Source organism: Onychostruthus taczanowskii, unplaced genomic scaffold (genome assembly GCF_017590055.1).
Source record: "Onychostruthus taczanowskii isolate IOZ18803 unplaced genomic scaffold, ASM1759005v1 scaffold50, whole genome shotgun sequence".
NCBI lineage: Eukaryota > Metazoa > Chordata > Aves > Passeriformes > Passeridae > Onychostruthus > Onychostruthus taczanowskii.
The window spans coordinates 2952710-2980334 of record NW_024502569.1 but is presented as its reverse complement, the minus strand read 5'-3'; the positions used below and the strand labels follow the sequence as shown (position 1 = coordinate 2980334).

General features: G+C 40.2%; 1 protein-coding gene across 1 annotated transcript in view; it reads left to right on the top strand.

Moving 5' to 3' along the window:
• Positions 1–27625, top strand: part of MTUS2 (microtubule associated scaffold protein 2) — a 162669-nt gene that overhangs the window by 11589 nt on the left and 123455 nt on the right. Inside the window, exon 3 of the mRNA XM_041416056.1 lies at positions 6276–6482. Coding sequence (XP_041271990.1) covers positions 6276–6482 — 207 coding nt within the window. The remainder of the gene's footprint in view (positions 1–6275; positions 6483–27625) is intronic.

The following is a 27625-nucleotide window of genomic DNA, read 5'->3' as shown; positions in this document are numbered from 1 at the left end:
CTGTCAGGGATACCAGGCCAGCTTCGAGATTGCTAAACAGCATCTCTTGCAGCTTGATCCTGAGCTTTTAATCCAGTTTCCAACGCTGGTGATATCAGCCTGACCTGAGGTAATGGAAACAGAAGGATGTGGCCGGTTGCTATCCCGTGACACAGTGTGCGGCACCGCGGAGGCTCTTACACTGAAATCGCCATGGTACGGTATCGAGGACAGCAGCAGTGCCTCTTAACGAGGATTTTATTCCCCTTTGCCATGCCATTCATAATGCAGCAGTCTGATAAGCTGGGTGGTTTGGCCCATGTATAATACTAATCCTCATAAAACTGACTCTGAAGTAATTGATAATTAAATCCCTGAACTGCTGTGATGGACTGCAAGTATTATGAGTGCATTGAGGGCTTTGCTAGTTTTACGTTATGCCAAGCAGAAAGTAAAATAATGATGAGTGCTCCCTCAAGTGTGATCTCTAAGTGCGATGCCTAAAGTGTGGTTGGATCAGTGATCCTTCTTCTTCAGTTTGATGTAGGACATGTGGTAGCATTGGCTGCAAATGCCTTATTAGGCAGTGCTGCTCCTTCGGTGGTGCTTTGCCCCAGGTGGGTCAGACAAGCAGCCTGACTGTAAAGAAAAGTGTTCTGAAAAGTAGGTAAAATAAGAAGTAATTGAATTATGATATAGGTGCCATAGAGTCTCTGAAATCTTAATATTTGTTTATTTTATGTAAATAGACTCTGCTCTTTCTATGGGAAACTTGTAAGTGAAAACAAGCATTGAAGCATACTGTGTCTATAACATGTAAAATATTAATATGTTTTCCTTGGTTATAAAGACTTCTTGAAGCAAGTGTGTTAGGATTTGCATTCATTAGCTGATTATTTTGATGGAATTAGTGCCTGATTTTGAAAAGTATAAAAGAGATCTCATCGTTAAAGCTTCACTTTAATTATGCTCATTAATTTAACTTAATTCTACATTTTTCCGTATGTTTAGGGTATTTTTTTCTCAGAGAGTGAGTTAATGAAATGTTACTTCCTTATCACCTCTCTGTGTATTAAACTTGTCAGTCCCGAGGGTTAGCTACTCCTCTCATTTCTAAGCAAGTCAACTTTCATTGAAGATAGAATTTATCCATAAATCAGGACTGCAATATTTGTCATTCCTTGGACAGACACAGATATATGCATCTATTTGTGTCTTTGCATACATCTAATGTATTTCATCTCAAATGCCAAAATATGTCTACAGCTTTCTCCCAGCAGGAAAGCTTTTTTTTCATGTTTATTCTCAGGAATAGATAACCTAATAATGACCTATTAATTGAACATGTAAATTAGATTTGAAGATGGAAAAGAACTTTTGAGATAACTTCCTGCAATATTGCCTTACTGCTACTCCAGCTCTGTCTGTACTTGCAGTCTGAGGTACTTGGATTTGAACTGGACAACTTCTTAACTGGTTAAGGAAAGAGGGACAAGGGAATAGTTCAGAGAGGAAAATGCTGTCTGTCCTGCACTAACCTGCAGAGTTTTCAGTTCACACTCTCTACTTTCTTTGAGAGAGCAATCTGACTATATTTAATTTAAAAAAAAAAGTTTCAAAGGGACACACACGCTTTCTCATTAATTTTTTTAAGGACACTGTCATCTTACTTGAGACATTGCCATCTGCCACCTCTCTGCTTCAGTTACTGTGTCTTCAAGGAACCAAACCCCATCATATTAGAAGGCTTCTCTATATGACAGTTGTATCAAGCTGCCATTTGTCAGAACAGTATGTGGAGCAATCTGGGTGTAGTGGCAGGCAAATGCTTCCTACCTTGCCTCCTTCCTGCTGAGAGCCAAGCGTTGTCTCTGGCTGGACATCCACAGCCCTTCTGAGCAGCCAGTGGGATGCAGCTGGACAGATGGGATGCAGCTCCAGTGCAGAGAATTGTTCTGGCTGCTCTGGCTGCCAGTGGAGAATGCAATGAGTGAGGCTCATGCATGGATGATTCCTGTGCTGCAAGCTTTTGAGGGATGCTGTGCTTTTCACAGTAGCTGCCAAGCGAACACGGACATTTGCAGCTTGAATGAGTTGTGAGATGACAAGTTGTTGGGGTGTTGAGAATGTGCTAACCAGCCTTGGTTTGCCTGGGAGCTGAGAAGGCACAGAACAGTTTTTGGTGCTTTTAAATCTGAATGGTGAGGAGGTGAGCATTTACTACCATATGATGGTAGACTGACCCATCAGAAGTTAATCAGTGTTCAGCAGTGACAACTGTTTGGCCTTTGGAACTGACCTGTCCCAGGCTTGATGGTATTTGGATGAGAAACCATCAGGGCAGCTGGGCTCAACCTGCTCACTGCTGTTTAGGTGTAAACCATTAAAGCCTCTGTTTTAAAGCCCCTTTCCTCAGTTCTTGTTCGGAGAGAAGTTATGTCTATACAGGGAAACCAGAAATGAAGTGGCAGCAGAAAAGATTTCTCACTTGTGTGATTTGTTTTCAATCTGCAAAGATACCAATGTTTGGGTTAACTCAGAGCTGGGTTAACTCAGCTTGTATTATCTCTGACTGATGCGGTGACATTGGAGATAAGTTCTTTACCCCAGATTTCCCAATATGCAATGAGAATAGTGATGTTCAGATCATCAGTAAGTGAAAGAAAATGACATCTAATGATTAAAGTTTTAGCAGGAACGCTGGTTAAAAAAAAATAAAAAAGGGAAAGGAAAGAAAACCAAAACCCCTACAACCAGATAACAAAGACTTGCCAAGGATCCCTGAATTATGGAGTTTTAAAGTCTTGAACTGCTACTCTTTTTCATAAGAACATATCTGTATAACTTGTTTCTTTAATTTTTCATTCATTTCAGCTAAAACATATTTCAAATTTCACAGAGAAATTACATGAAAGTTGCTTTTTACCCGTGCACGAAGATGCAATTCTTATGCAGTGGGGATGCATAAGTGAAGTTCAGACTTTTAACAAAGTCTCCCCAGGCACATCTAGTGTGTGTCAATCAGTCCCTAACTCAAAATGTTTTTATGTTTCTGGATGGGAACAGCTTGAAGTGTCACAGAAAATCACTTGTGTGCATACAGACAACAATACTTAATTCTATAATTAGCTTCAGGCAGTGAAACAACTAGAAAGATTTTTAAGCTTATTTTGGCAGATTTTCATTAAAATAAAAACTGCTCATTAAAATAACTTTTGTTTTGAACTCCCAGAACTTGTTTGCAGGGGTACTTCTATACTTTTAAGGAACAGAAATAAAGCAAAAAACATGCATGAGAAAACTTGATGAAGTTTAGAACCGAAAATGTGTACAATAGGCTGGTGTCTCATGTATTTTAATGAGAAAGAATACACAATATTACTTAGCTTTAAGGATTTGAATGCATCCCTAATGAGGATAATGTCCTGCCCCCAGGTTCTCATGGTACAGAAAAAGTGGATTACAAAGAAAAGAAGTGAAAAACAATTTAAGGATGATGATGAGTTCAAGATGCAAAATATTGTTAGTTCAGGGGGAATTGGAATTGAAGTCATAAACTAGAAACACACAAAAAAATATGAGAAAAAAACACTGAATCCTCTGCCAAAGTCTGGAAGAATGACTTTGAAGAAAAGCTAAAGATGGTTGAGCAGTTTGTAACCAAAACTCTTTTGGTTTCAAGGAAATTCTTCTTTTCTTCTTCTTCTTCTTCTTCTTCTTCTTCTTCTTCTTCTTCTTCTTCTTCTTCTTCTTCATTCATCATGCTTGGTCACAAACTGCAGATAACAGTCAATCTGGGGACTTGATGTGGGCATCCCTGTGGCTGAGTTGGGGACCTGGGAGTCTCAGGTGAGCCACACTGCTCTAGGCCAAGCATGTTTGACATTCTTTTTAAATAAAGCCATTTCTAACTTTATTCCACTGCCCCAGTGGAATTTCCCCTGTTTTGTAGCAGGAAGTCTGTGATATTTATAGTTTGTTGCTGTAAAATAGAAATATCTCTCCCTCTACCTCAATTTTCAGAGATGCTTAAGAAAAAGAAATCTCAGCTTATGTAGTCCAGGTGCATTTTTTGGAAACCTGTAAAACCCATGAGAGACAGCCCCATACCTTCTCCCTGCAGCCACTGAGCTGGGCAGTTCCTTGCACCTGCAGGAGCCATGAGTACTTGTCTTGCCTTCCGATCTGGAGGGTGCCTGGGCTTGGTCCTGTCACTGATGCAGCACATGGAGTATTTTGCAGTGGGTAGGGAGGAAGTCTTGGCTTTGGAAGCAGTCTGGCTGCTTTGCAGCTGGCCATAAATCAGCTGTAGTAGACCACTGTCAAAGCAGCTCTGCACAAACCTGGCAGTGAACTGATGGTGACTGTCACTGCCTATCTCTTCTCTGTGCTAATGTGCCTGCTCTGCTCTTCACCTGCACCTGGAAACTTTGAGCCCCTCTTCACAATATCCAAAGGAAGCCACATTCAGGATCATAGTCCAAAATTGCCTCTGCTGGTGCCAGGGATGGGGAGTGAATGGGGATTTTAGTAGTCTTTTATCACTCACTATAGATATTTGTTGTTTTCATTTGGATTACTCTCCACAGCATGTATTTCTGGGCTGGCAAAGGTGCTGCAGACATCCATCTCCTTGTGCCTTAATAAAGAACTCAACCCGGGGAAAGGGGGTACAAAAATGCATTTTTAAGAGCCTAGAGTATATAAATTGTTTTATTCATTGAGCAAGGAGCATTTTTTAGATCTTTGCAGGAATGTGTTTTATAGGAGAACAAAACTCTCTTTAGCTGGGTGTTACACCTATTTCTGTTTCAAAAGGAAAGGCTTAGTTACATTACACAAAGCTTAGCATTAGTATTGTGATGAGGTACACAAATATCTTTCAAAATCCCTGTAACATTCTTCCGCTCAAAGGAGTTAGTCTTGTTTTCTCTAAAGTCTTCTCAAAGTGAAATGCTTCATTAAAATTAATAAGACTGTGACCTACATAGTTTACAAAAGAATTAAATACTGTAATAATATGACCATATTCTTACTGTGCAGTTAATTTGTATTTTTCTTTATATTATGACTGTTTACTTCTTCCTTTGAAGTTTGTGTCGGGCTAGTGTACAAATAATGTTCACTGAATAACAACAGAAAAAGTGTGACTTTGTGACCTTTTCTGACAGAATATGTTGACAGCTTTTAATGTTGCCTTTTCTCCTATCCCACTGGTCCTGATTAAACACTCTAGCATCAGGTTTTGGAGATTGTTATTAATTTTTTTTTTTTTAATATGTATTTTTGCTGCACAGAATTCCACAAGGAACAGGAATCTGGTATTCTCAAATCTAGGAAGAAAAAGCTCTGTGCAAATTTATGTACACTTGAGGTCTGGAGTCACTTGGTATCCAGACCTTCCAACCAAAAGCAAAATCTAATCTTTGGCCCTTGAGCTTGAAGGCAAGACTGCCATGATCATGGACCTTTGGCCTGTGAAGGGAAAGAGGAACATTTGTGAATCTGTGTTCTGTATTTGCCTAGAAAAGTTTGCCTAAGCAAGAGCAGCAGTGTACAGGTTAGGACGGAAGCTGAGGACAGGTGAGAGGTTGGTAACCAGAGGCAGGCACCACAGCTGAACTGCTGCTGTGGTCTAACTCCAGGTGTCATAAATCTGCTGCTGGATGTCACTCACGTGGGCTGATGTCTTAGCAAGGAGAAGTCCACCAGTAGAAATGGCCAATGGTATGTTAAAAAAGTTAGACTTTACAGGTCATGCCCTTGTTCCCAGGCTTGGCGCAAGAAAAGGGAATTTTTTTTAGTGGAATTTGAAAGAAGAACTTCAAAGAACTGTTTTCTTTGATGAAATACAAAGAAGTTCTGTGTCCTTGAAGAGGATTGTTGCTGGTTTACAATACTTTCCAAAACTGGAAGTTATGCGTAGCATTTGTCTCTGTGAGTTTTTTTTAATTGGCACACAATAATTGTAAAATTAGAAAGTGATACAGCATTGAAGAAGATAATATTAAAAAAAATTCGTAGCAGTGTTGAACTATGTTACTTTGCTGGAAGTTTGAGCTATGCCCCATGGGTACTTGGCACTTTTCACCTTTTAAAAATGATTGTGACCTGAAATTTTTACACCAAATATCTTCTCAGTGCAGCAAAAAATAAGACATCACTGCAGTCTGATCAGCTCTTTAAACTTGTATTCAGTCTTAGTACTGCCTTTATGTAGCTAGGAGATACAGGTAATGGTCAGTGTCTCACAGTTAATTTATTTAACAAAAATTTTTTCTTTTTCCTTCTTTCAGTTGATCTTAAGAAAGGATCATGTCCAAGTGCTGCAAAATCAAATCTCCCAAAGCCCTGCCCGTCTGGACTTCGTCCCCCAGGTTATTCACGGTTGCCAGCAGCTAAGCTGGCTGCATTTGGGTTTGTCAGGAGCTCGAGCGTGTCCTCTGTCTCCAGCAACCAGTCGAACGACAGCGCTCAGAGTGACCAGAGCAGGACAACTAACCGTAAGTCCCAAAAGTGCCCTTCTTTCTGGAGGGCTATTAAAAAGATGTGTTCCAGGATTGTCCAGACTGTCGTTTCCAGATAGCTCAGAACTAATGAAATCTGTGCAGTACTTGCTAGTCTCTTCTGTGCCACTGACTTCGGTTTGGTATCTCGATTGCCCAGTAAAGTTTTAAAAAAATATTAATAATAATTATTAGATATTAATAGACAAGCATGAAATTGTAACAACTGTTTAAAATATTAATGGTAACACATGAATAGAGCCTGAATGTTGAGGAGATTGTTGTCTCTGCTACAGAGAAAATTCCATTAAGAGTGAATCTGAGGCATTCTTTCTTACATTTTGTTTTTACCTGGAACATGCCTTCTTACAAGCTGAAATAGTAAATAAACAGAGTGAACTGTCTTTGGCAAGTAAATGGCAGCCAATGCAGAACAGGACAAATATTGTCTAAAATAGGAGATACAGTCTTTCTCATCTACTTTTCTTCTGCTTCTTAATTTTCAGTACAATAAATTCAGCCAGTGATATGAAAAACTGAGCCAGTGATATGAAAGAGATCAGGACTGATATCGTAGTACATCTACCAGACTTTGAATGATCCCCTGGCAGAAATGTCATTCCAAATCCTATTTTCTGCAAAGGCTGTTAATTTTATTAAGCACAAAATAATACCCACTGGATTCTGCAGTCCTTGGGAAATGTGCACATGCCCTGGGCTCAGAGCAGAAAGGGGGATTGAGGGATTTTCATGCCCGTTTTTCTTTGAAGGCTGGATTGAGCCTGAGCTGTGTCAATATCAAAGCAAGTGGTATCAGCCCAAGAGGGGTGCAGACAGGGCCACCAGGTGACTTGAAGCAGCAGAGGAGACAAGATGCTGCAGTCTCCTAAATCTTTCACTGTTTGTATTAATTTGAAATTAATTAAAATAAATACAATTAGTATAGTTCAAAACCCTAAGGATTTTCTCTTTCCCCTTTACATGGGGTGATTGAAATGCAAAAGACTAATGTCAGCAGGGACTTTTAACTTTTCCAATGATCCCAAACATGCTTGTATCTTGTTTTACTATTGGACTGATCACTCATTTTTTGGTTATTTCCTGATAGACTTTACTTTGAGGTCAGTCAGCCTCTTTCGCTTTGTGCTTTTACCCTACATTTATGCCTTTGGAAAACTTCTCCTTTTATCTGGTGTTGTCACCTTTTAGTCTTTATTTACATAAAACCTGTGTTAAGGACAGAATTACCTGATATCTGATTAGATCTAAACTACATCTCTGCAAGTAATATTGTTGTTTAGCAGTTTCAGGTGTGAATCTGAAAAAATGACAACTGTAGGTACAGCACTAGCCTTGAACACAGGTTGAACACTGGAGGAATACAGGTTCATACAAATCTAAAAGCAAAATACTCCAGGCTGCAGAATTTGAATTAATTGTTTTCTAAAAAAAAAACAAACCAAAAACTGTGGAAGAAGCATTAGCAATCTCAGTCATAGAAAGTTACATCTGATTCTTCAGTTCTCTTAAAAGAAGTTGATTTCATTTCTATATTCTGGTGTATTTTTCTATTATCTTTTTATATTAAAAACTGAAACCACATTCCAGTCACTGGAAGGACATGGAAGCATTTGGTTTCAGCTGACTCAGCTGAGGATAGTAGCACTCTTTAGTGTTGGGATCAGGATGATGTGACCATCTTGTGCATCTTACAAGACCAATTTTGATGGGTATGAAAATTACCCAGGGGAAGTGTTCTGCTTGTACAAATTCATGTGGAGATGAGCTCAGCCCATCACCTGATGAAAAACAGCACCTATAACTTTGCTCTTGCTGCCAAGTTAGCTCATGGAAGCTGTTGTCTAGTTTCCCTCCACCTCCACGTGAGAGCAAGAGAATGAGCCCCTCCTAAGGGTCATCTCTCTCATGTGGCTCTTGTGACATGCTCAGCTGTCTGGCCCAGAGGTCTTTTACTACTCTGTAGTTCCAAAAGGATAGTGCTTTCTCCTGGACAAAAGTAAGGGAAGGAGAAGGTGTGCTGCCAAGCAGGTGAGGGCACATCTGGTGTTTAGAGTAAGTTGGTAAGTCATGACTGGGTAAGTCATCACACCAGGTAACGCTTAACATCACCTGCTTGCTTTGGATTAAAGACAACATGACTCCTGTTCATGGGGCAGATAGGTAGGAAGAAAAAATGTTTCCTCACTGTTAATTTATTAACTTGCATACAAATGTTATCTGTATGAAACTGTGCCATCTTTTTCTATTCATAGTCTGTGTGCTAGCAAGAGTTAAATTAGTTGTCCAGCACCCAGGGAGCACAAATGAGTTCCTTTCCATTCTAATATTTAACTCAGAGCAGCAGTGCACTTCACCATGCATAGAAAGCATGCAGGGGAGAAGTACTGGCTCAGGAATATTAGCATGACATATTATTTCTTCCCTTCACTGTCTGCTGGAAGAACAGTTTTATTTAAATTAAATAAATAACTGATTCTGTAGCTACTACCTGAGATCATGTCTTTGACTAAATCAGATCTCCTAGAGGGCAAGAAAAAGCTTTACTGTTAATTTCCTAGCTCAGTAGGGTAGAAAAATGCAAAATTATCTAGCTTTAGAAGTCTTCAAACATACATAACACAATTTTCTATTTAAGCACTATCTCTGCATGTCAGGGAGAAAAAAGTAGTTGATAACATCTTACAAGTGTGCATTTGTTATAAATAGAGGAGCTGCTACTGTTGTAAATCAAGGGGCTCATTTCAAAATCATGACATATTGTAGGTTATTGAAAAGCCAATGACTATGGCTAGGTGAGAGGAAAACACTGGTTTATTTTAGGGGCAGAGTGTTTTGGGGTAAACAGTGATTCTTTAAGGGACCCCAGTGAGGTCCTGTTCTTGCTTTTCTCTCCTCTGCCAGATGTCTTGTGGTGCTAGTTCTGCCTAAACACATTTCTTTTCAGAAGTCCCAGCTAGTGTCTCTGTCTAGGGAGTAAAACCCACCTGTTTAGAAAAAGGAGACATAATGTTTGTGTTGAGGGGAAGTTTGTTAATGGAGCTGCAATGCGGCAGCTTTGTTCTTCATCAGATTTCTCCCTTTCCTGTGACCCCTCTAAAAGCAGTACGTACATGTGCATGGAGCCTGTGCTGTGCCTCTTCAACAGTATTGACTTCCTGGTGATACCTTGCATGTTCAGATTGACTCAATTAAATGGATTTGAAGCTATGGGACTGTGCTCTTTTCCCATGGTGAGACAGGACACACTGCTCACTTGTCTGCTTGTCTGCTTGTCCTCAGGTCTTTCCTGGAGTTCTGTCCCAGGGTTGTGGGTGTCAGCCAGGCTGCTTTTTGCCAATAACATTCCAACAAGTGACAGTCTTGCCACCAGCTGCTAATCAGGATCAGTCATAATGGGGCCCTGGTCCTATGAGGTCCTGCCCAATTTTGTATTGAGGCTGAAGGAGCAGCCTCTGGGAAAGCCCAGGCTGAGGCTCAGCTCCTGGTCCTGCTACCAGTACTCCACAGATCTGTTCTGTGGCACAGATAGGTCCTGCCCACTAATATCTTTGTTTACAATTACCTGAAAAATTAAAATTTAGCCCCAGATCTGGTATACTACTTCTGAAGTTTTCAAAAGATGCCTGATATTTTAAACCATTATTCTTTATTTAGAAGAAGGGAGTTTTGTACATCTAAAAACTTATTGCTTGTTTGCAGTCTAAATTGACTAGAAATGAAAAATTGAGATACTTCAGTCTTAGATGAGTGTGAAGGTATTCTGCAAAATATGAGAAAAAGTGAATGACTAGAAAGTCATGTTAAACCACCAAGACTTGGTGTGGAAACAATTGTGTAAGCATAAAAAGAAACTTCCAATTTAAACAACCTGTGAAAAAATACTTAACTTTGTGTATTTTCCTTTGGAATTTTAAATGCACTATATGGAAGGTTTCCCTCTGTCTGTCCCAATAAATTTTGCATGAGAGGTTCACGTCATCCACCGAAGGCCCACAGTGGTGGGATGTGGTTCCCAGGATTATCTTGTGATTCTGCAGTGAGGTAACATGATGCTCAGACTGTACCTTCTGTTTTACTGGTTTGAGGAGCTCAGAGTTCTCTTGCCTGTATCTGCATTTTGAGTGACTAGCTGAATGTCCCGCTCACACAATTAGCTTTATGTCCTTCATCAGCATAGACTCTAACTTGCTGTAAGTACCATGTGGGAAAGAGTTTGTCAGGCACTGTGGAAGAATTTGATGTGTGGAGGATAGGAAGAAGGGTGGATTGTTTAGAATGAGTTAAGGTATGCTAACTGCTATGAGTTCAGGAGATGGAAGAATGTTGGTATAATATCGGGAAATACTTCATAGTCACAAGGTCTACTAGTCTGTTAAATGATCTTCCAACTCAAGAGATGAAATCCCTGTTGCTCAAGATTCTTTAAATAGAACAATGGCATGATGTTAGAGGCAATTCTTCTCCGTCGACATGCTAGACTAAAAGACATAATGCTATTCAATATCTACCTGAGTGCTGAAGCAATTTATTTTGGGAGTGAACAAGAAAATGGTGATGAATATTTCAAAACTTGTTTTAGTGTCTCACGACAGCTATTGTTTTGTTAAAAATGATAGAAAGATGAAACTGCATGTTTTATTGATGTAAGCCTCCATGATCCTTTCTTCAATATATATATTTCTCACTGGTTTTGACCTTGAATTGCCTGGCCTTGCTAAATGTTGAATTCTAATAAGCAAAAATGTCAAAGTGTCAGATTCAGGTGGGTGGAGAATTGAAGAAATTAAAGTGAGCACAGAAGCCTTGAATAGATGCCTAATTACCTCCAAAATGGGTAGAATGTTCAAAATTGTCACATGGTTGACAGGTAAACCAGTTGTTCTTAAAAACATAAGTATTAGTTAATATGAAGAATTTCCTGTATGAAAATACTTTCCAATTATATTTCTGTGACTGATTTTCTGTTCAGTTTTCTACATGGCAAATTCAATTTTTTTTTTCCCTTCTGATCATGTTCTGATATTAATGCCTTGGTGGAAGAATCACTTTATGCCATCATTTCACTGTGAGTAGGACTGAAATAGAACAGTATTGAGATTCTCAGCCTTGTGGGATGAAGCATCTGGAAGAGTGCAGTATGCCAGCCAGGAAGAGCAAGGGCTATAAGATATTTTAGCTACCTTGACTTAGCAGCATTTACTTTTCATACTCTAGTTGCTAATGATGGGGGTGAAAAAGATTCAGATAATTACTGGGGGTTGTGGGCACAGAGGTTTCTCTCTGTTTGCAGAGATTGAAACAACAGTGCTGAAGTACAAGTTGGCTATTAATTTCAGTGGGTTTTAGATATGGTGCTTGTGATAGTATTTTAATGTGGTATTATTTTAATAGCTTAGATAATGTCTTTGCTGTCTCCATTGTTACCTTGTCCCCTGCCCATCAAAATGCACAGCAGAGGGGAGCAGTTCCACATTGGGAGGATCTTACCACCCCTTGTAATGAATAAGTAGAGGCAGGAAGATCAAGCTGGTTTGGAAATGCAGAACTACTTTTATATGAAGATGCCAACCTGAAATATTGAAAGAGTTTTCAGTTTTGCTGAGCTTAAGTTTGTCAAAACTGAAGAAATCCATGAAACTGAATTCTGCAAAGCTTGCTTTTTATGAGAAAAGAAATGTTGAAAGAATTTTGCCGAGCTTTTTGTGCCAGCTCAACTCCAGTGCTTAATCATCATGTTTGTTATTGTTATAAAGTGCCATATAAAATCTGTGGTTTTAGTGTAAGAAGTCCAGTCTGGGAGATTCTGTGTCTGTGTTCTAAAATTGTCCTGGCTCATACCCGGCAGCTCCAGTTCCAGTTTTTGGCACTTATTTCTGTCTGGCTTGTAAAAAGTGGCTCAAATGATCCACCTCACTTTCCTGTCTGTAAAATGGGGTGGGAGGGTACAAATGTTTGTGCATGTACTGGGTAACGGGACAGCAAGGAGGAAACAGATAGTGACAAATCCTCTTTCCTGGCCCATTTCCACACAGGATTATTTGACTGATTATGTGCACCTAATTTAGGTACAGTGACTCTTAGTGCTTAATCTGCACAGGGTAAAAAGTAGTTCAAACCACTTGCACACCAAGCTGCCAGACACCAGTTTCACTGGAGAAGGCAGTGCATTGCCCCAGGATTAGATTAGTCCCATTGCAGGCACCCAAGGTGTCTCTGTCCTTTAACTCTGTGGGAAGATGTTGATTCAATGATCAGTGTGCTGGATGTAGCTACTGTGGCAACCTGCTTGGTGCCTCTATACTGGGAGGTTTCATCAGCCCTTTCTTTATTTTAAAGTTGTCCTGTGGTTGATTTTGTGCTTCTTTGGTCAATAGGAGATCATGACTACTTTATTTATTGTGATATGATTAACTTCAATAATTTTTAGAGGGCTACAAAGAAAGCAGTGAAGCCTTTTCTAAAACAACCTTTTTTCTTTTTTGATCTTTATATCACATTTTTAAAACATCTAGTCTTCAGTGATCCTGAAGGGTATCCCCTCTGGCAGGGATGTGAGAGAGACAAGAGGAAGAAGAGAGCTGGTGGTGCAGTGTGAATTTTACAGTCTGGGGAAAAACCTCGGTCAGTCCAGAGCCAGTAACAGGCACAAGCACAGTATTCATCTTTCTGGGGACACTCAGCACTTGGAACAGTGGAACTTAAAGTGTCCTTTTGAAAATATGAAGACAAGGAGCAGCTGGAACATGTCTGTCACATCCAAATTAAAACCCCTCTTAAGACCAGAAAACTCACTATAAATTGTCTCTTTTTCATACTCTAATCTTCCTATTCTATCTGTTGAGGGGGGAAATACTCATTTGGAAGTGAACCCTGTGGGTATTCATTGAAATGGATTAATCTTTTAATTTAGCCCAGAGAAAAATTAAGGAATAAAGCTTTGAAGAAATGAGAGTTCATCCATTTCTCTTTTTCTTTTTTTTTTCCCTAATTCTTTTTTTCTCCCCTTGTGTTCTGAAGGAAACACAGTAAAAATCTTCATAGTCTCCCACTAATGAAGTATGACCTTGCAGGATTTTAGAGAAACTTTTTGCTTTACCATGTCTCTCTCATGCATTTAATTTCAGTTTATATTTCAATATTTAAAAAGGGTTAATTTTGGATGTCTAGCTATGGGGCTTATCACTGGTGTATTCCACAGACTTCATCTCCAGTTTTAGTGCTTTCTGAAATTCAAGCCTGTGGTAATCTAGATGCATTCAACTTTATAAAGATACATCTTCAAAAAGCATCACATATTGCTTCTGGTGCAATTCTGCATTTTGTATTGTCTGTGAGGTTGAAGCCAGTGAGCACAGTGAGGCATTCTGGCTTTGAAATCTTTAAGTAAATCAAACAGTTGCCCGACTGAACCAATTACTGTCAGTGACAAAAGTCATTACAGACTCTATGATAATAGGCTTTCTTCCAAAGAAAACTTTTTTCCCCCCAAAAATGAGTACTAATTTGAAGATACAAGAAGTTTGATATGGTAGTTATGAGCCAACTTTGAGTCACAATGAGCCAAAGAAAAATACCTCTGTAATAGTTTGGAGTTATGTAAATTTTGAAAGTATTTTTTAAATTATGTTTTCCCTTGTGTGATTTCTGCTTTGGGTCAGTGAGGCTGTTAGCTTGTTTGCCTAAACAAGAAGCAAATAAGCTTGAGGTTCAGTGTTTCTCTGATCCCTTTCAACAAGGGCCAAATTTAAAAAGTGGAACTGAGATGATCTCCTTGCAATCATATTATTAACAGCTGTAGTCAAAAGTAAAGTGTTGTGAATTTGTCACACACACAGTTCAATCCAATTGCCTTGCCAGCAATAAACAGGACCAAAGTTAGTACTGTAAATATGACTGGCAAATCTCATGTAGACCAAAAGGTTTCAGAAAACAAAACTGTCCTCTTTATAGAACACGAAAAATCAATTAGCAAAATTGTATGCTCTTGCAAAATGAAGTGTGGATAATGAACACAAACAAATGGGGATTTGGAAAAAGCCTGTAAACTGTCCCTTTTGGGAGGGAGAGTGACTGATTAGTTGAGGAGAACCATGGTGGATTAGTGCAGGTATGTATTAACAGTGGAGCAAAGGAAGACAAACTTCAAAGATGTTTCTAATCTTTGATCCCATTAGGAATCCTGCAGAAGACTTGTGAATTCTAATCTAGTAGTGTGAGAAGTGTTACAGCCAAAAGAGTGCAGCACTATTTTTAGAGGAAAAACATTTTCCATGTAGAGGTTGGGCTGGAATATCACTTATGACATTTTTTTCCATCACACTAAACTAGTCCAAATGGGTTAAAATTGAGGTCACTTATGTAAGTCTTCCAGGTGCTTTTAAGAATATCTGCAATAAAGGAAGGATTACCATCTTTTGCAGCTTTTTCATTATTGTCATGGGTCTGTTAATTGTGATCCAAAATCTTGAAAATTACAGTTTAAACAGCTTCCTTCTGGCTTGCTGCTTGGCAATTTCTAGAGGCCTGGACAAGATTACTTAAGGCTGTAAACAGCTCAGAATTTAGTGGTTCTTTGTCTTGTGACAAGTGTGAGACCATAGGCTTTCAATTTGGGACTTCCAGAGTTAATTTTAATGCTAGAAGAAAGCTGACTAAAGTCTGAAACAAGTGAAACCACCACTGGCAGAAAAATGACAGACTGAGACCCTCCAATCAAGAACACTAAGCTGAATAAAACAGGAATAATTGTATGGTCTTTTTCTCCATGGTGGGAGTTACTGGAAACTGTGGGCTGTTGGCACACAGGACATCAGTGACACCACCATCAGCAGCAGCAGATGTTTAGTCCCTTGGAGATGAGCCCTAGAAATGGTAGTATGCTTCCCATGTGGTAGCTTTGAGGGTCTACCTGTGGAATTGGTGGGATTGGAGGAGAAAGGTGCTGCCATTTCTATGGTTTACACACATGCCTATGACTCTCTGTTCCCTGTGGCAAGGAAGCAATTAAGCTGGGCTACATGGTGTAAATCTTTAATATATGCTCTTCCCAACTTCATGATCTGCTCATCTGTGTTGACACAGTGTACGTTGCCATTACTACTTCCACTGAAGGCTGAACGGTCAGAAATACTTATGCAGAATTATGAGCATTTAGGATGGGAGAATAAAGTGCTCTGATTCAGAGGTGGGAACTGGATCTCGTTGGAAGAGCTGTCAGTGTTCCCATATTGATCTCGACATCGATCGTGCGTCAGTGGGGTTTGTCTCAGAATGGGGCACTTCACTCCCTGTATGCTGATTCACCAGGCAGTCATAAGGGTACTCTGTTATTTTAGTGCACACTGCCTGCTTTGGGCCATTAGGCATGGAGCAGTGTGTGTTTCTATGTAAAAAGGCAAAAAACTGCTAACCAGAATGCAAGGGAGATGGATGCATAACTGGACTGATGCCAGCAGCAACTTCCAGCAGCACTAATGCTGCACAGTGCTCCTTGGTGTGACAAAACCAGGCCACATCAGTTAGTTTTTGCATGTCACAAACCTTTCTCCAGCTGAACGTGACACCCGTCTTTTCTATTTGTTTTCTTGTTTAAAGTAAGTCTCCCAAAGAAGATGAATTCCATTCTAGTCCTTAATTAAACTACCACAAAGAAAGAAAACAGCCTCTAATTTTCAGAGAGGGGTCAGGAGATGCCCTTCTACCCCATCTCTAAAAGCACAGAATGAAGTGAAATGAAGGTAAACGAGTTGTCTCCTACCACTGCCATGCATCTCAGAAATACTGTGCATTTCTGGCGCCCTGATGGTGAAATATTGAAGTTCAGTCAGTGATTAACTTCCTGTCTATCACACATTGCAGTTACACTGTGCTCCTGCCAGCCATTTCTGGAAAGGTATGCACAACCTCCAGAACAACTGAGCAAAACTGAGTGAGGAATGCTGAGTTTTGAATAAAATGGCATGTCTCAATCAAAATATCTTATGGCCAAACCTTGGAAACCCTTGTATTGTCTTCCCCTGCTGCTAAACTCTATGGAATAGTGTGGTCTGGAGTTCAGTCTGTGCCCTCAAGTGTATGGCATGATTTTTTGCATTTAAACGACAGAATTAAAAATACATAATTTTAAACCAGATTTTTTTTTCCTCTTAAAAATAAGAATATGTAATTTATTTGATGTTTTTATAAACTCTTCTGCTCAGTTCTTACTGCACATGAGACAATCTTCAAGTTAATATTACTTTTGTAATCTGAGGAAAGGGGATTTCCCAATGAATGTTATTACAATGCTTTAATTTAAACTGAAGGCCTATTTTTAGATGCTTGGATGTGTCCTGGGATAAAACATTCCTTCTCTGACATGTTCTAATGTTGACTAAATGTATTATGTACTGCATCTAGGTATCTAAGGAATTTTAATTGTCTCAGAGGTACACAATAGTGTTTTAGAATTAGGGTATTTATCACTTGTCACAGCTTGTAAATTTAGATACAGAACAGGCCTGTACACTGTCAAACTGTGTGGGAAAGAGGAATAAGAGGTAGCGTCATGGTCTCTGTATGCCTTACAAAGAATAGTTTGGAAGTATGTTCTAAAAGTGTCTAAGATGAAGTTTAAAAAGGTGTCATTTAAAAAAAGCTTAAACCTGAAGGAAAGATGCAAGAAAATTTAAAAGAAAAAAGCTGATGCTAAGAAACTGTCTCTTGTGCACACAAGTCCCACTTCTTTGGCAGAGCGATAGCTGCTCTAAGAAAGGTGCTGAATTATGCATGGCTTACCAACAGTCCTGCTCTGGAGCTCAGGCTTCGGGGAATGTGTGCACTCCTGAACTGTCATCTCTCTACCCACTGTGTGAATCAAAAGTACCTGCAGATAAAAATCTCAGATTAATTGAGAAAAGCCTCCAAGCAGCTCACTAAGTGATAGAAGCTTCCTATCAGTGACAGCTGGAAGATAAAACTGTAGACTGTCATGGTAAACAATTTGCAGCTATGATTCTTTTGGTACTCCCCACTGTGAAGCATGCCAGCTATCATGTTTAAAAACAGCCCAACTAGTAAAACTAGTTTAAAACATGAAAGATTTGTATATTTTAGATCAGACTGACTTTTTCATGGAGCCCACAGCTTTGTAACTGTAATTTTTGATTTTGTTTTACTTCTAATTGGTGGGTGGTGAACATATCCCTAAGTGGTATCTCAGCAGCTGTCATAAGATCGTTTCTGCCCTTTGCCAGGGTGGTGGGAAGCATCTTGGCAGGGCTGAAGCAAAGCAACTTCATAAAGGTCCATTTATGACTTCTCTCTTGCCCATATAACCAGATATTTTGAATTACTATCCTGCTAAAATACCATATAATGCCAATTTATATTTCTTTAAATGTGACCATTCTGTTAGTGTTTGATTCCAAAATACCTGTGCACTATCTCTATTTTGCTGTTTTCTCTCATGGCTTTAGAGAAGGATCTCCCTTTCTTGTGGGTGCTGCCCATCACTTGCATGGCACCCAGTGATGATTTGGAAGACTGGTGCTAAATAAGAATTGTGGTAACATTTGCCTCTACTACAGCAGACACAAAACTTCACCCTGCTTTTTTTGCTGTTTGTAATTGACTAATGAAATGTATATGTAATTACCTTTGATAATGCTTCCAGGAAAACACTGCATGCTTGTTTGAAGTTTACATCACTTATAGGTATTTTAGAGGGAAGTTTATTGGGGAAGGAAGCTCTGCTGGAGTTTTTAGATGTTTTTCACTGGGTGGATTGTAAAGAAGTCAGGGTTTTCCCCAGACTTGGATTTCTGAATTTTTTGCAACTTCCATCGCCAACGCAAGTTCCTCCCGCTGCTTGACATAATGTCCCTCCCTGTCACTTGGAGCCAGGCTAGGTGTGCTGGCACCTCATATTGGCAGCTCGGGCTGGCCAAACCAATTGTGGTGGCTAACGTGCTCAGTCACATTAGCCCTGTGAGTGTGCACAAACTCTGCCTGTGGCTAACAAGATGTGAGTGTGCACAAACTCTGCCTGTGGCTAACAAGATGTGAGTGTGAACAAACTCTGCATGTGGCTAACAAGATGCTGCCACCTCTGCCTGTGAGTGGGGATGAGGAGCTGGCTGCTGGCACCTTCAGACATTTCACCTTTCTCAGCTGCAGTGCTCGGAATCTGGGAATCCTGCTGCACTAGGGGTGCAGCTGAGAACCAAACACTCTCAATTTTCTTGAAACCTGTCCTTAGCTTGGCATTGGACCTGTAATAATAATACAATTTTGCCTTGAGGGTGGGACACAAGATGTAGGAGCCTACTCCAGTAAAATAAGCTAGGTCGGTACAGCACTTAGTGTGTTTTATGTCCCCCAATATGTAGTGCATATTCCTGCATAGCAAGTGGTATGTTATTTACAGCATTTTGGTTACACTTAGAATAAATTTAGTTAAATTTAACTTCTCTTCAGCATTAGCTTGCCGACCTGGAGATAAATAAGCCACCGTTGACTTTGGACTTTTATTGCATTCTATTCTGATTAGCACTTTTTTTTAAATGTGCAGTTCTGGCAACATTTTAGCAAAGATATGTGAACAAATCACCCTATATAAATTGCTGTTCATCTGGTAAGGGCTGGGGGACTTTAGGTTTTACATTTCCCTTCTCTTATGGAGTAGTGTCTTGGAGATGAAGCAGTTTTCTGGTAGTGATTCAAAGGAAATGGATACATGGTATAAAAATTTTCAAAGCAAGTGCTGAGAGATGGGAAGGGACAGCTTAGCTGGGGGTGCCCTGGCACTCACCCTGCATCAGGAGTCCTAAACTGCCCGTGAGCCATGGGGATTTTCAGCACAGGGCTTCAAGACATACTCTCCAAGAACTCAGAGTGATGCATGGAAATTAAACAGTACAAGTACAGGGAGTAATTAAGGGCTTAAGGATCACTTGCACTCATACTAACTTGAATAATTGTTTTCATTGGCTTCATAAGGCCTAGTCAGTGCCATATACCTTGGAAGGAGAGGTCTCCAGCAGTCTGCTGCAGCACCAGCTGGGAATTCATATCATCCAGGGAACTTGTTTCCACTGTGACTGCAAGTGGGAAGTCCAACAATAACAGATAAAAAGCAACATACTTTTTCAAATATATCACTTTTGTTTAAAAAAGCCCCCACAACAGATTATTAGACACTTGAAGGCTAATCTATTTACAGCTGCATGAAATATGGAGAGCTCCAGTTAGCTGAAATATGGAGAGCCTCTCCATATGGCAGTGTTAGTACCACCTCCACCGATTGTGTAGAAATTGCCTGCACTTTCCTGCTAGCTGAAGGGATGCAGTGTGGTGACAGATTTTAGCATTTCTGTGTTGCATGATATAGCTAGACACAGAAACCTTTATTTTCAGTGGACAAACTTGTTCCATCAATTTTTTGGCTCTGAAGTACAATTTAGGACATTGATATTTCTAAATAAATTTCTGTCAAAAGTTGTTGGTAAATGACAATTTGTTTTCTTCCAGAAAACAGTTGGGAGGCAGGCAAGTGTTGTGATCACTGCCTTGTGGAAAGGATGAGCTCTCATATGAGCCATCTTGAAGCATAGTGGAAGGTTTATGTGGGATATTTGAAGCCCAGGTGCCTTCAGCTCTCTGAACCTGCTGTGTCCCAGGATACTTGGTCTGAGACCCAGAGATGAGCTTTCTGGGACCACAACAGGGAAAATGACCACCAGCTGTGGGAACGATGCCCTGGATGAGAAGTTCACCAAAACCATGTCAGGAGGAGCATGAAAATGCTTCAAGATCATGTCTAAAGTGCTCTCGTCAAATGTCACACTTAGCCACTTGTTCTCAGCTCCAGTGGAACAAAGCTCTGCTTCCCTGGGGAAAGTTTTAGGAACATTTATGCTCTTATATGAAGCAATGATCTCCCCTCCAGACTTCCTGAGATGAGGGAGAACTTCCATGGGCGTGTTTCAGCAGTGAAGTAGATATAGACCTTCATCTCTGTAAAACTGGCTTTGGCATTTATCATATCAAAGTATTCAAATTTATGAAACAGTTTCTTGGAGCACAGTTAGTCCCATGGGTGACTTTTTTACAGAACCAGCAGCCGAGCTGCCTCCCTGTTAAAACTGCACAGGAAAAAGAGAGAACTGCGTCATGTGAACTGCAGGGAAATTAGAGCAGGCTGATCAAAAATAGCAAAGATGGAAGTTAGACATTAAAGGTGCTTTCATATAGACCACAAGAAATGAGCCTAGAAATGTGGTCCTAATGTGTACTATACTCTAGTGCACAAGTAAAAGTATAGCCAGAAAGCAGCCAGAAAAGACCTTATTTGATAAAATACTTTTTTCATTAGAAATGGTAATGAATATATGTAAGGCATTTCACAAAGCTATCTCAGGGAGATCAGAGACGTAGGGTCACTGAAAACAGGGCAGCCTGGTGAGAAGTCCTTGCTCTTGATGGATGATCAGTAACACTGAGCATGATCTGGGGCAGATTTTCTCTACTGTTGTTTATCACATGTGTAAAGGATGGACCTTGACTAGGAAGTTTGTTTCCTTTATATATTTTTGAAAATAATTCATGATGTCCAACCTATATTTCTCTTGCAAGAGTTTATGCCTGCTTGCCTTGTTCTGTGTGAAGAGGATGCAGAGAATTGCTTCTGCCCAATACACATGCAGAGAATTGTTTCTGTCTAATACATATTTGAAGACTCCTGTCATGTCTCATCTCATTTCCCTCTGTAGAAATGAATCAATCCATGGTCTTCAGCTCTTTCCTATGCCATGCTTTCAAAGACCTCAGATAATTTTCTGTTCCTTACCTTTGGACTTCTACTTTGCCTGACTGTGATTCCCTGACCTAGACTAGTTACAGAAAGCTAATACAAATCCCACTTTGTAAAACCTTTCATAATGGAAGTCAATCACCTATCAAGGTCAAGGAAATTAAATCTTTCAGAGCTGATATACATTTGCCTAAGGATACCAGTCAAACAACCAGCAGAGCCAGGGAGATGACCCAAGACTCCAACTCCCTAGCCAGTCCTTGTGAAGACTGGCAAACACGCTACCTGCAAGCCTTTCCTTGGAGAAATGTACCATGAGGTATCACTAAAAGATCTGGACTGCCCCCCAGACTGGTCCTTTTTCTTACAAAATGTGAGCTGTAGCAGTGCCTCTCGTATTTACAAGCTGACTGCTCTTGGTATGGCATTCATCCAGCTGAACTCCTACGGCTCCAGTCTTTTGCAGGTTGAAGGCATGACAATTTAAAATGTGCTTTATCCTCTTCCCTCTCACCTTCAAAACCTTCCGTAAATGGAGATAGGAATCCAAGTTTAAGTTCTCTTCAGGTAAATTTGTGTATTTTAGTGATGGATTAGAGAAGAAAAGCAGAGAATTTTAAAAAAGAAGAGCTGGTATATGCTGCTTGCTCCAACCAGAGCTCACTTCACCAACTCAATAAAGAAAAACTACAAGTATCTGTAAAATGAGGTTGTAGGAGATGTTGCCCAGCATGAGCTGCAATTGCAGGAAATTATTTCTTCTTAATTATTGTGCAGTAATGAGTACATTAAGATGTTCCACCTTCTCCTTAGCAATGTGATGTTTACTGAACCACAGCACATCTTAGCTGCAGTGAATAAACACATATTTATCTATCTGGTTTAAAAATGCTAAAATATCCTAATCATTATTCAGCTGATCTATACATCTTACCTTTGCAATGGCTCCGGCATGTTTACTTTTTTTTATTGCTTGTTTGAGGGGTTTTTTGGTGGTTTGAGGTTTGGGTTTAGTTTATTTTTTTTAATAAGATACATTTATTTATTCATTTTCTTCTCTGCTCTATGGAGTAGTTTATTTGTAATTTAAGATGCAGTAACTTCGTTACTAGTGGAAATCAATGAATTTATTTGATACTAATTTGATATTAATTTGATAATTAATTTGGGTAGGATAAGCAATTGCTTAACCTACCCAATGCCAGAGGGATCCCAGTGCAAGAAAGGGTGTACTTATACTTCATGAACATGCACCACTTGCACCAGCACACTGCTGATTAAAAAACACAGGAGACTTTTCTTCAAAGGATTCTGAATAAAGCCTTTGGTCCTGTTTCCACATGTGGATTTCTTTTATTTTTTTTCATTGTCCTAAATACATTTGTTAGACTACCTCATTTTGAACTGTAGCTGAAGCTACATTAGAGAAAGATTTTGCATGCATTGAATGCATCACTGAAAACAATCGATAGTTGCATATATATTTTACCTGATAAATATCTCAGCATTTAAAATCCTTCTGAATCCTCGGACAGTGCTACTTAATCTCTTAAACATGCACTTATAATTACTTAAGAATCCACACACTGGAGATCTAGTGACCCAGTTGTGCTCTGCACTGCCATATGTGGGAGTTGATTTGGGCTTTATTAGTCCAAATAATTTTTGAGCCTTGTGAACATACTCAGGACTTTGCAAGTGCTAATGAGCATTGCTAGCAAGCTTAGCAAATGGTGTTGTCCAGCCAGAAGCTCTGTGATGGGTGCACAGCGCTGTGCTGCACACAGTGGTGGGGAGCTCTGCCCTTAAAAGATCTTTTAAATGTAGTTTAGTTACTAGGAAATGCGTGTGCTGAAACTTGCAGTGGCATCACGTACTGTGGCAAGAAAACTGACTGAGATTGCCTGAAAGATTTTAACTCAAATAATAGCTTTTTTCAAATGTAAATCTTCTCTATAATACAGAAGAAAAGTAAATGCTTTTCCTTCCTTTGAGGTACAGTGGTGGTCTTAATGTGACTTAAACTGCATTCCAGGGCAGTTGCTGCCTCTGAATGCTTTATTAGTATCACTAGCTACAACCCCTTTCTATGGCCCCTTATCTATTAACTGTTTCTGTTCCAGAGAGGGAGAAAAAAATTATTTTGTATGAAATAATGTCCAGTATAGATCTCTCCTGAAGCAATAGAAGTGTGTTTATCAGTATGAATGCACCAGTAGAAATCATCATAAATCCCGCTGTATGAAGCTGTTAAAAACTATTTGTTACTGGTAATAATATGTATATATTTATTAGCAGCTTTCAATATTTTAATGTCTAGCCTCATAACTAGCTGTGCTTAGAGAGATGCTGTCAAGTTAAATGTTCCTTCTCTATGTTTCAAATGGTACATTCGGTAGTTAAAATGAAAGAATGCAATAAGAAAAGAAGTTGAATTTACTGTTTGGTTTTGCTTACAGTAGTCCAGCCATGTGGATTGATTAGTTGCCAACTAAGCAACTTAATTTCAAACATCCTATCGGGTATTTCTGAGATGTGCCTTGCACAGCAGCAGCACTCTTCAGGTTTCTGTCCATCCTCAATTCCATTGCTGTTTGCTTTAAAAGCTCTTCTGTTTTCTACCCCATTTACCTGCTTCATGCACACTTTGAGACCCAGCAGATCACTCATCCTGTCCCTGAGTCCTCTTGGCACTGATGTTTCCATGCCAAACAAGTATCCCAAGCTGCTGCTGGAGGAGAAAGGAGCAGCCTTGTCATAGTGTGATACTGTTTGCACAGTTAGCTGAAGGAGCACTGGAGTTTCAAAGTGACAGGCATTTAGAGCTCACCTTATCAACCCATCTGCATCAGCAGATGGAAGGTGGGCCTTTCTAGGAGCTGCATAACAGGTGACAGCTGCTAATTATAATGTACTGAAGAGTTTGTATGGTGAACAAGAACTATTTTTAGGGAAGCAAAATGTTTTTTTCCAGGTCCCCAGTGCAACTGACCGTACTGGACTGGGTGGTGGCACTGCAGGTAAAGCCCACCATGATCTGTGCTTGCCTGTTGTGAGCTTCTGCTGGCCACACCTGTAATAAGCACACCTGCCCTGAATACTGCCCTCAGGTACTTCCTCCTCTGAAGATACATCACATCCTCCTCTTATCCCACTGCAACAGTGTCATTTGAGGTTCCTCTTTGGCTGCAGGTCAGACCAGTGGTCCTCACTGTCAGGTAGCTCTTGCACCATCTGGAGCTGAAAGCCTCCTCAGAGAGCACTGACTCCCCCTGCATAGCACAAGAGTCATGATTGTCATTCAAACTTAAATGTGCTTCTTGTGTCAAGGGCAAATAAACCTGCTTTCTTCTCCCATAAGTAGGCTTTGGCAGTGAATGAGCCCTTTAAGCTAGTTGGCAAATAACTGCATTATAGGATAGAGAATTCTTATGGAGAAAAAAGGGAGTTTAACTGTGAGCATATTTACATACAGATAAACTGTTCATTTTTCCTAGGGTCTCAATCAGAAACCAGAGGTAGGGCCGGGTACTCTGTATTAATTGGACCAGCTCCGTTTGCTCATGAGCTTTTCTTCACTCAGAGAAAGTCAGCTCCTTCCAACACTGTCTGAAGTCAGTCACACTGTGATCAGAATAAATGGAAGTGCAGCCCCTTCCCTTGCAAGAGATTTAGGGATCTAGCCATAGCACGAGGGGCATTAAAGAACTCCGTGTCACATCTTGCCCTCTAAAGCAGCTGAAATATAAACAGGGCTTCTGTGCCAAAAAAGCTCTGCCCTTAAAAGTACCATAAACAAAAATCAGGACTGTGAACCTTGGACATCTGCCTGTGAGTGCCAGAGAGAGGATGCTGCTTATGCACTGAACAAAACACTGCTATGTCAGAGGCATTAAAATGACATGTTTATCCTGTAAAATGAACTTGAAAGGTTCAGCTCTCCAGCCACCTGTTCAGGTCTGGCTAAGTATTGTCTGAGAAAGCCTGGTTGGGAAAGGACTTGTTTGGATAGGGTGGCCTTGACTGAGGGACAGTTTATTATCCTCTGAGAATAAACATATTTTCATTGTGAAAGATTTTGCAGAGTTTTGGAGGGTATTTTTGTCCAAAAAAAGATTCCTATCACAAATGAGGTAGATGAGCTGTATTGAACACATAATGAAGAATAGTGCCTCGGTAAAATATACAAGGAAGATGCTCTGAGGGAGATTCAGTTGTGTGCCTGTAGGTTTCTTGTGCTGACTTGGAAAGCCCAGGAGATCACCTCCACCTTGTTTGACCACATGACGTCTCCAATGCCATGCAGATGTCGCAAGGGCATAAAGATATCTAAAAATGGCACTTAGACACCTGTGATTGCATGGATGAACCTTATCTCAAGGAGAGAATTTCAGAAATGCAGATCCTGGCACTTGCAATGCTCCCTGTGTGCGAGCTACTCGTGGCTCTAGCAACAGAAGATGCGGTTCAGTACGGTCAGAGAAGCCCTGCCAGGGCTATGTGCCTCCTCCTGAAGTCACTGCTGGTTTTAGGCCTCCCTTACCTCCCAGGGCACTTTTTTGTTTTATCTTCTATGAAGAAAGCAAGTGAGTAGTACAGGTAACCTAACTGTTACTCTCTATTGAGTCAGCTCTGATCCATTCATACCTTAAATTCCAATGCCATGGCTTATCTTTAAAGATGAGCTATGGACATCGGTTACTCTTGATCTGCCTGCTTTCCACTCTGTTAACTTTCTGTTTGCCATTGTGGATGATGCACAGTTCTCTCCAAAATTTGTTATTCATCTTTAGCTGTGCATGCTTTAAGGCTGAATCTATTATTTATTGTGCTACATGGCACATCAGAGATTGAGCTTTTCTTGTTATGAAAACAGTCACTATAATCAAGTGAAGATTAATGGAAAGATTATTTCAGTGAGTATCAAGACTTCCTGTAACATTGTATTTTCCATGTTAATATATTCAGAAACTGGATTGCAATACTGCCACCCCCAACTCTGGTATATTTTATCCTCTCTTTTACCCCCATGTACAGATAGTGTGCTGGGCTGTCATCTCCCCCCAGACAGCTGCTTGTAGTAGCAGCACCCTGAACTTCCGTACCTGCACATGATGCATCCCACTTAACCAACCCTTCATGAATCATTTGTCCTTTAAAGCATATGTTTTATTCTAGTAGAACATATGGTCTGCCTTGATCTGCCTTACGTACTATTTGAAGGAGCCAAGACTCATTCCTAGATGTTTTCTGCCTCATTAGAGTAATTATTGTCTTGACCTTTTGTCAGAATGGAGTCCAAAAATTTATGGTTTTTCATTCTGAATATGCTGCAGCCTTGACAATTATTTTTGATCAGAGGTGTCCCATCCTCTCTTAAGTTTCCAGCCATATGTTGCAGAGTGAGGGTGAGTCTTGTCAGTTCTCTGGAGAGTTTTCATGCATTTATGTCCCCAAATTGCCACTGAAGATCTTGGGTCTTCTGACATGGTGTGAATAAAATTCTGAGAGCATATTTTCAGTGAATAGCCTGAAGAGCAGCTGAGGATCTTCTTGCAGTCCTCCCTCCTGCCATGAAGAGTTCTTACATGTCTTGTTTTTCTGTCTCCTTCTGTAAAACAGGCAGCAGAAAATGCCCAGGTCTTCACAGATTCTGGGGATGGATCTGGTGGAGGAACATGTGCAAGGATGTGATTTCTTGCAGAATTCAACAACGTGCTCTAGTGGGCTAGAGGGACATGTTTGAACCAGAGGGACAGCTGCTTGCTGTGGAGATGTTTTTGCCTATCTCACAATCTTTTCTCTGTGCACAGCTGCAAGGACAATGTGAGAGCCATGCTGAGGGAGCACTGGATGGCTCAAAAGTCCTCAAAGTCTTTGTTTCTATCAGTAACATCAGTCCCTGCTCCTCCTTTTCCTGTCTGACTCTGTAAAAGATGCCTACGTTTGGTCCTTCACTTCTGTTGTGTTGCTTTTGTTAAGAGCACGCCAAGTTCAATGCCATTGTCCACAGTGCAGCTGTGGAAATGTTTTTTAAAGCCCAAAATGATTAATCTCATTTAGCATGTGCCACATACATCTGGCCATACCAGGGCAACCTGGTACCTTCTTGATGAGGGTGCTGCTGCAGGGGCAGTGCTGCGGTGACTCGGGGGCACCAGGAGTCCAAATTATTTGTTTCAGCTACATAGATTGCACAGTAGAAAATCTGCTCTGAGAACCAACTAGTTCTGTCTACCTGCCATAGTAACAGTGAGCACGAGCAGTGGCTCACCTGCTTGGGTATGCCCTGAAATCACTGTTCACTTGGTCTGTCCCTGCTGTTCCT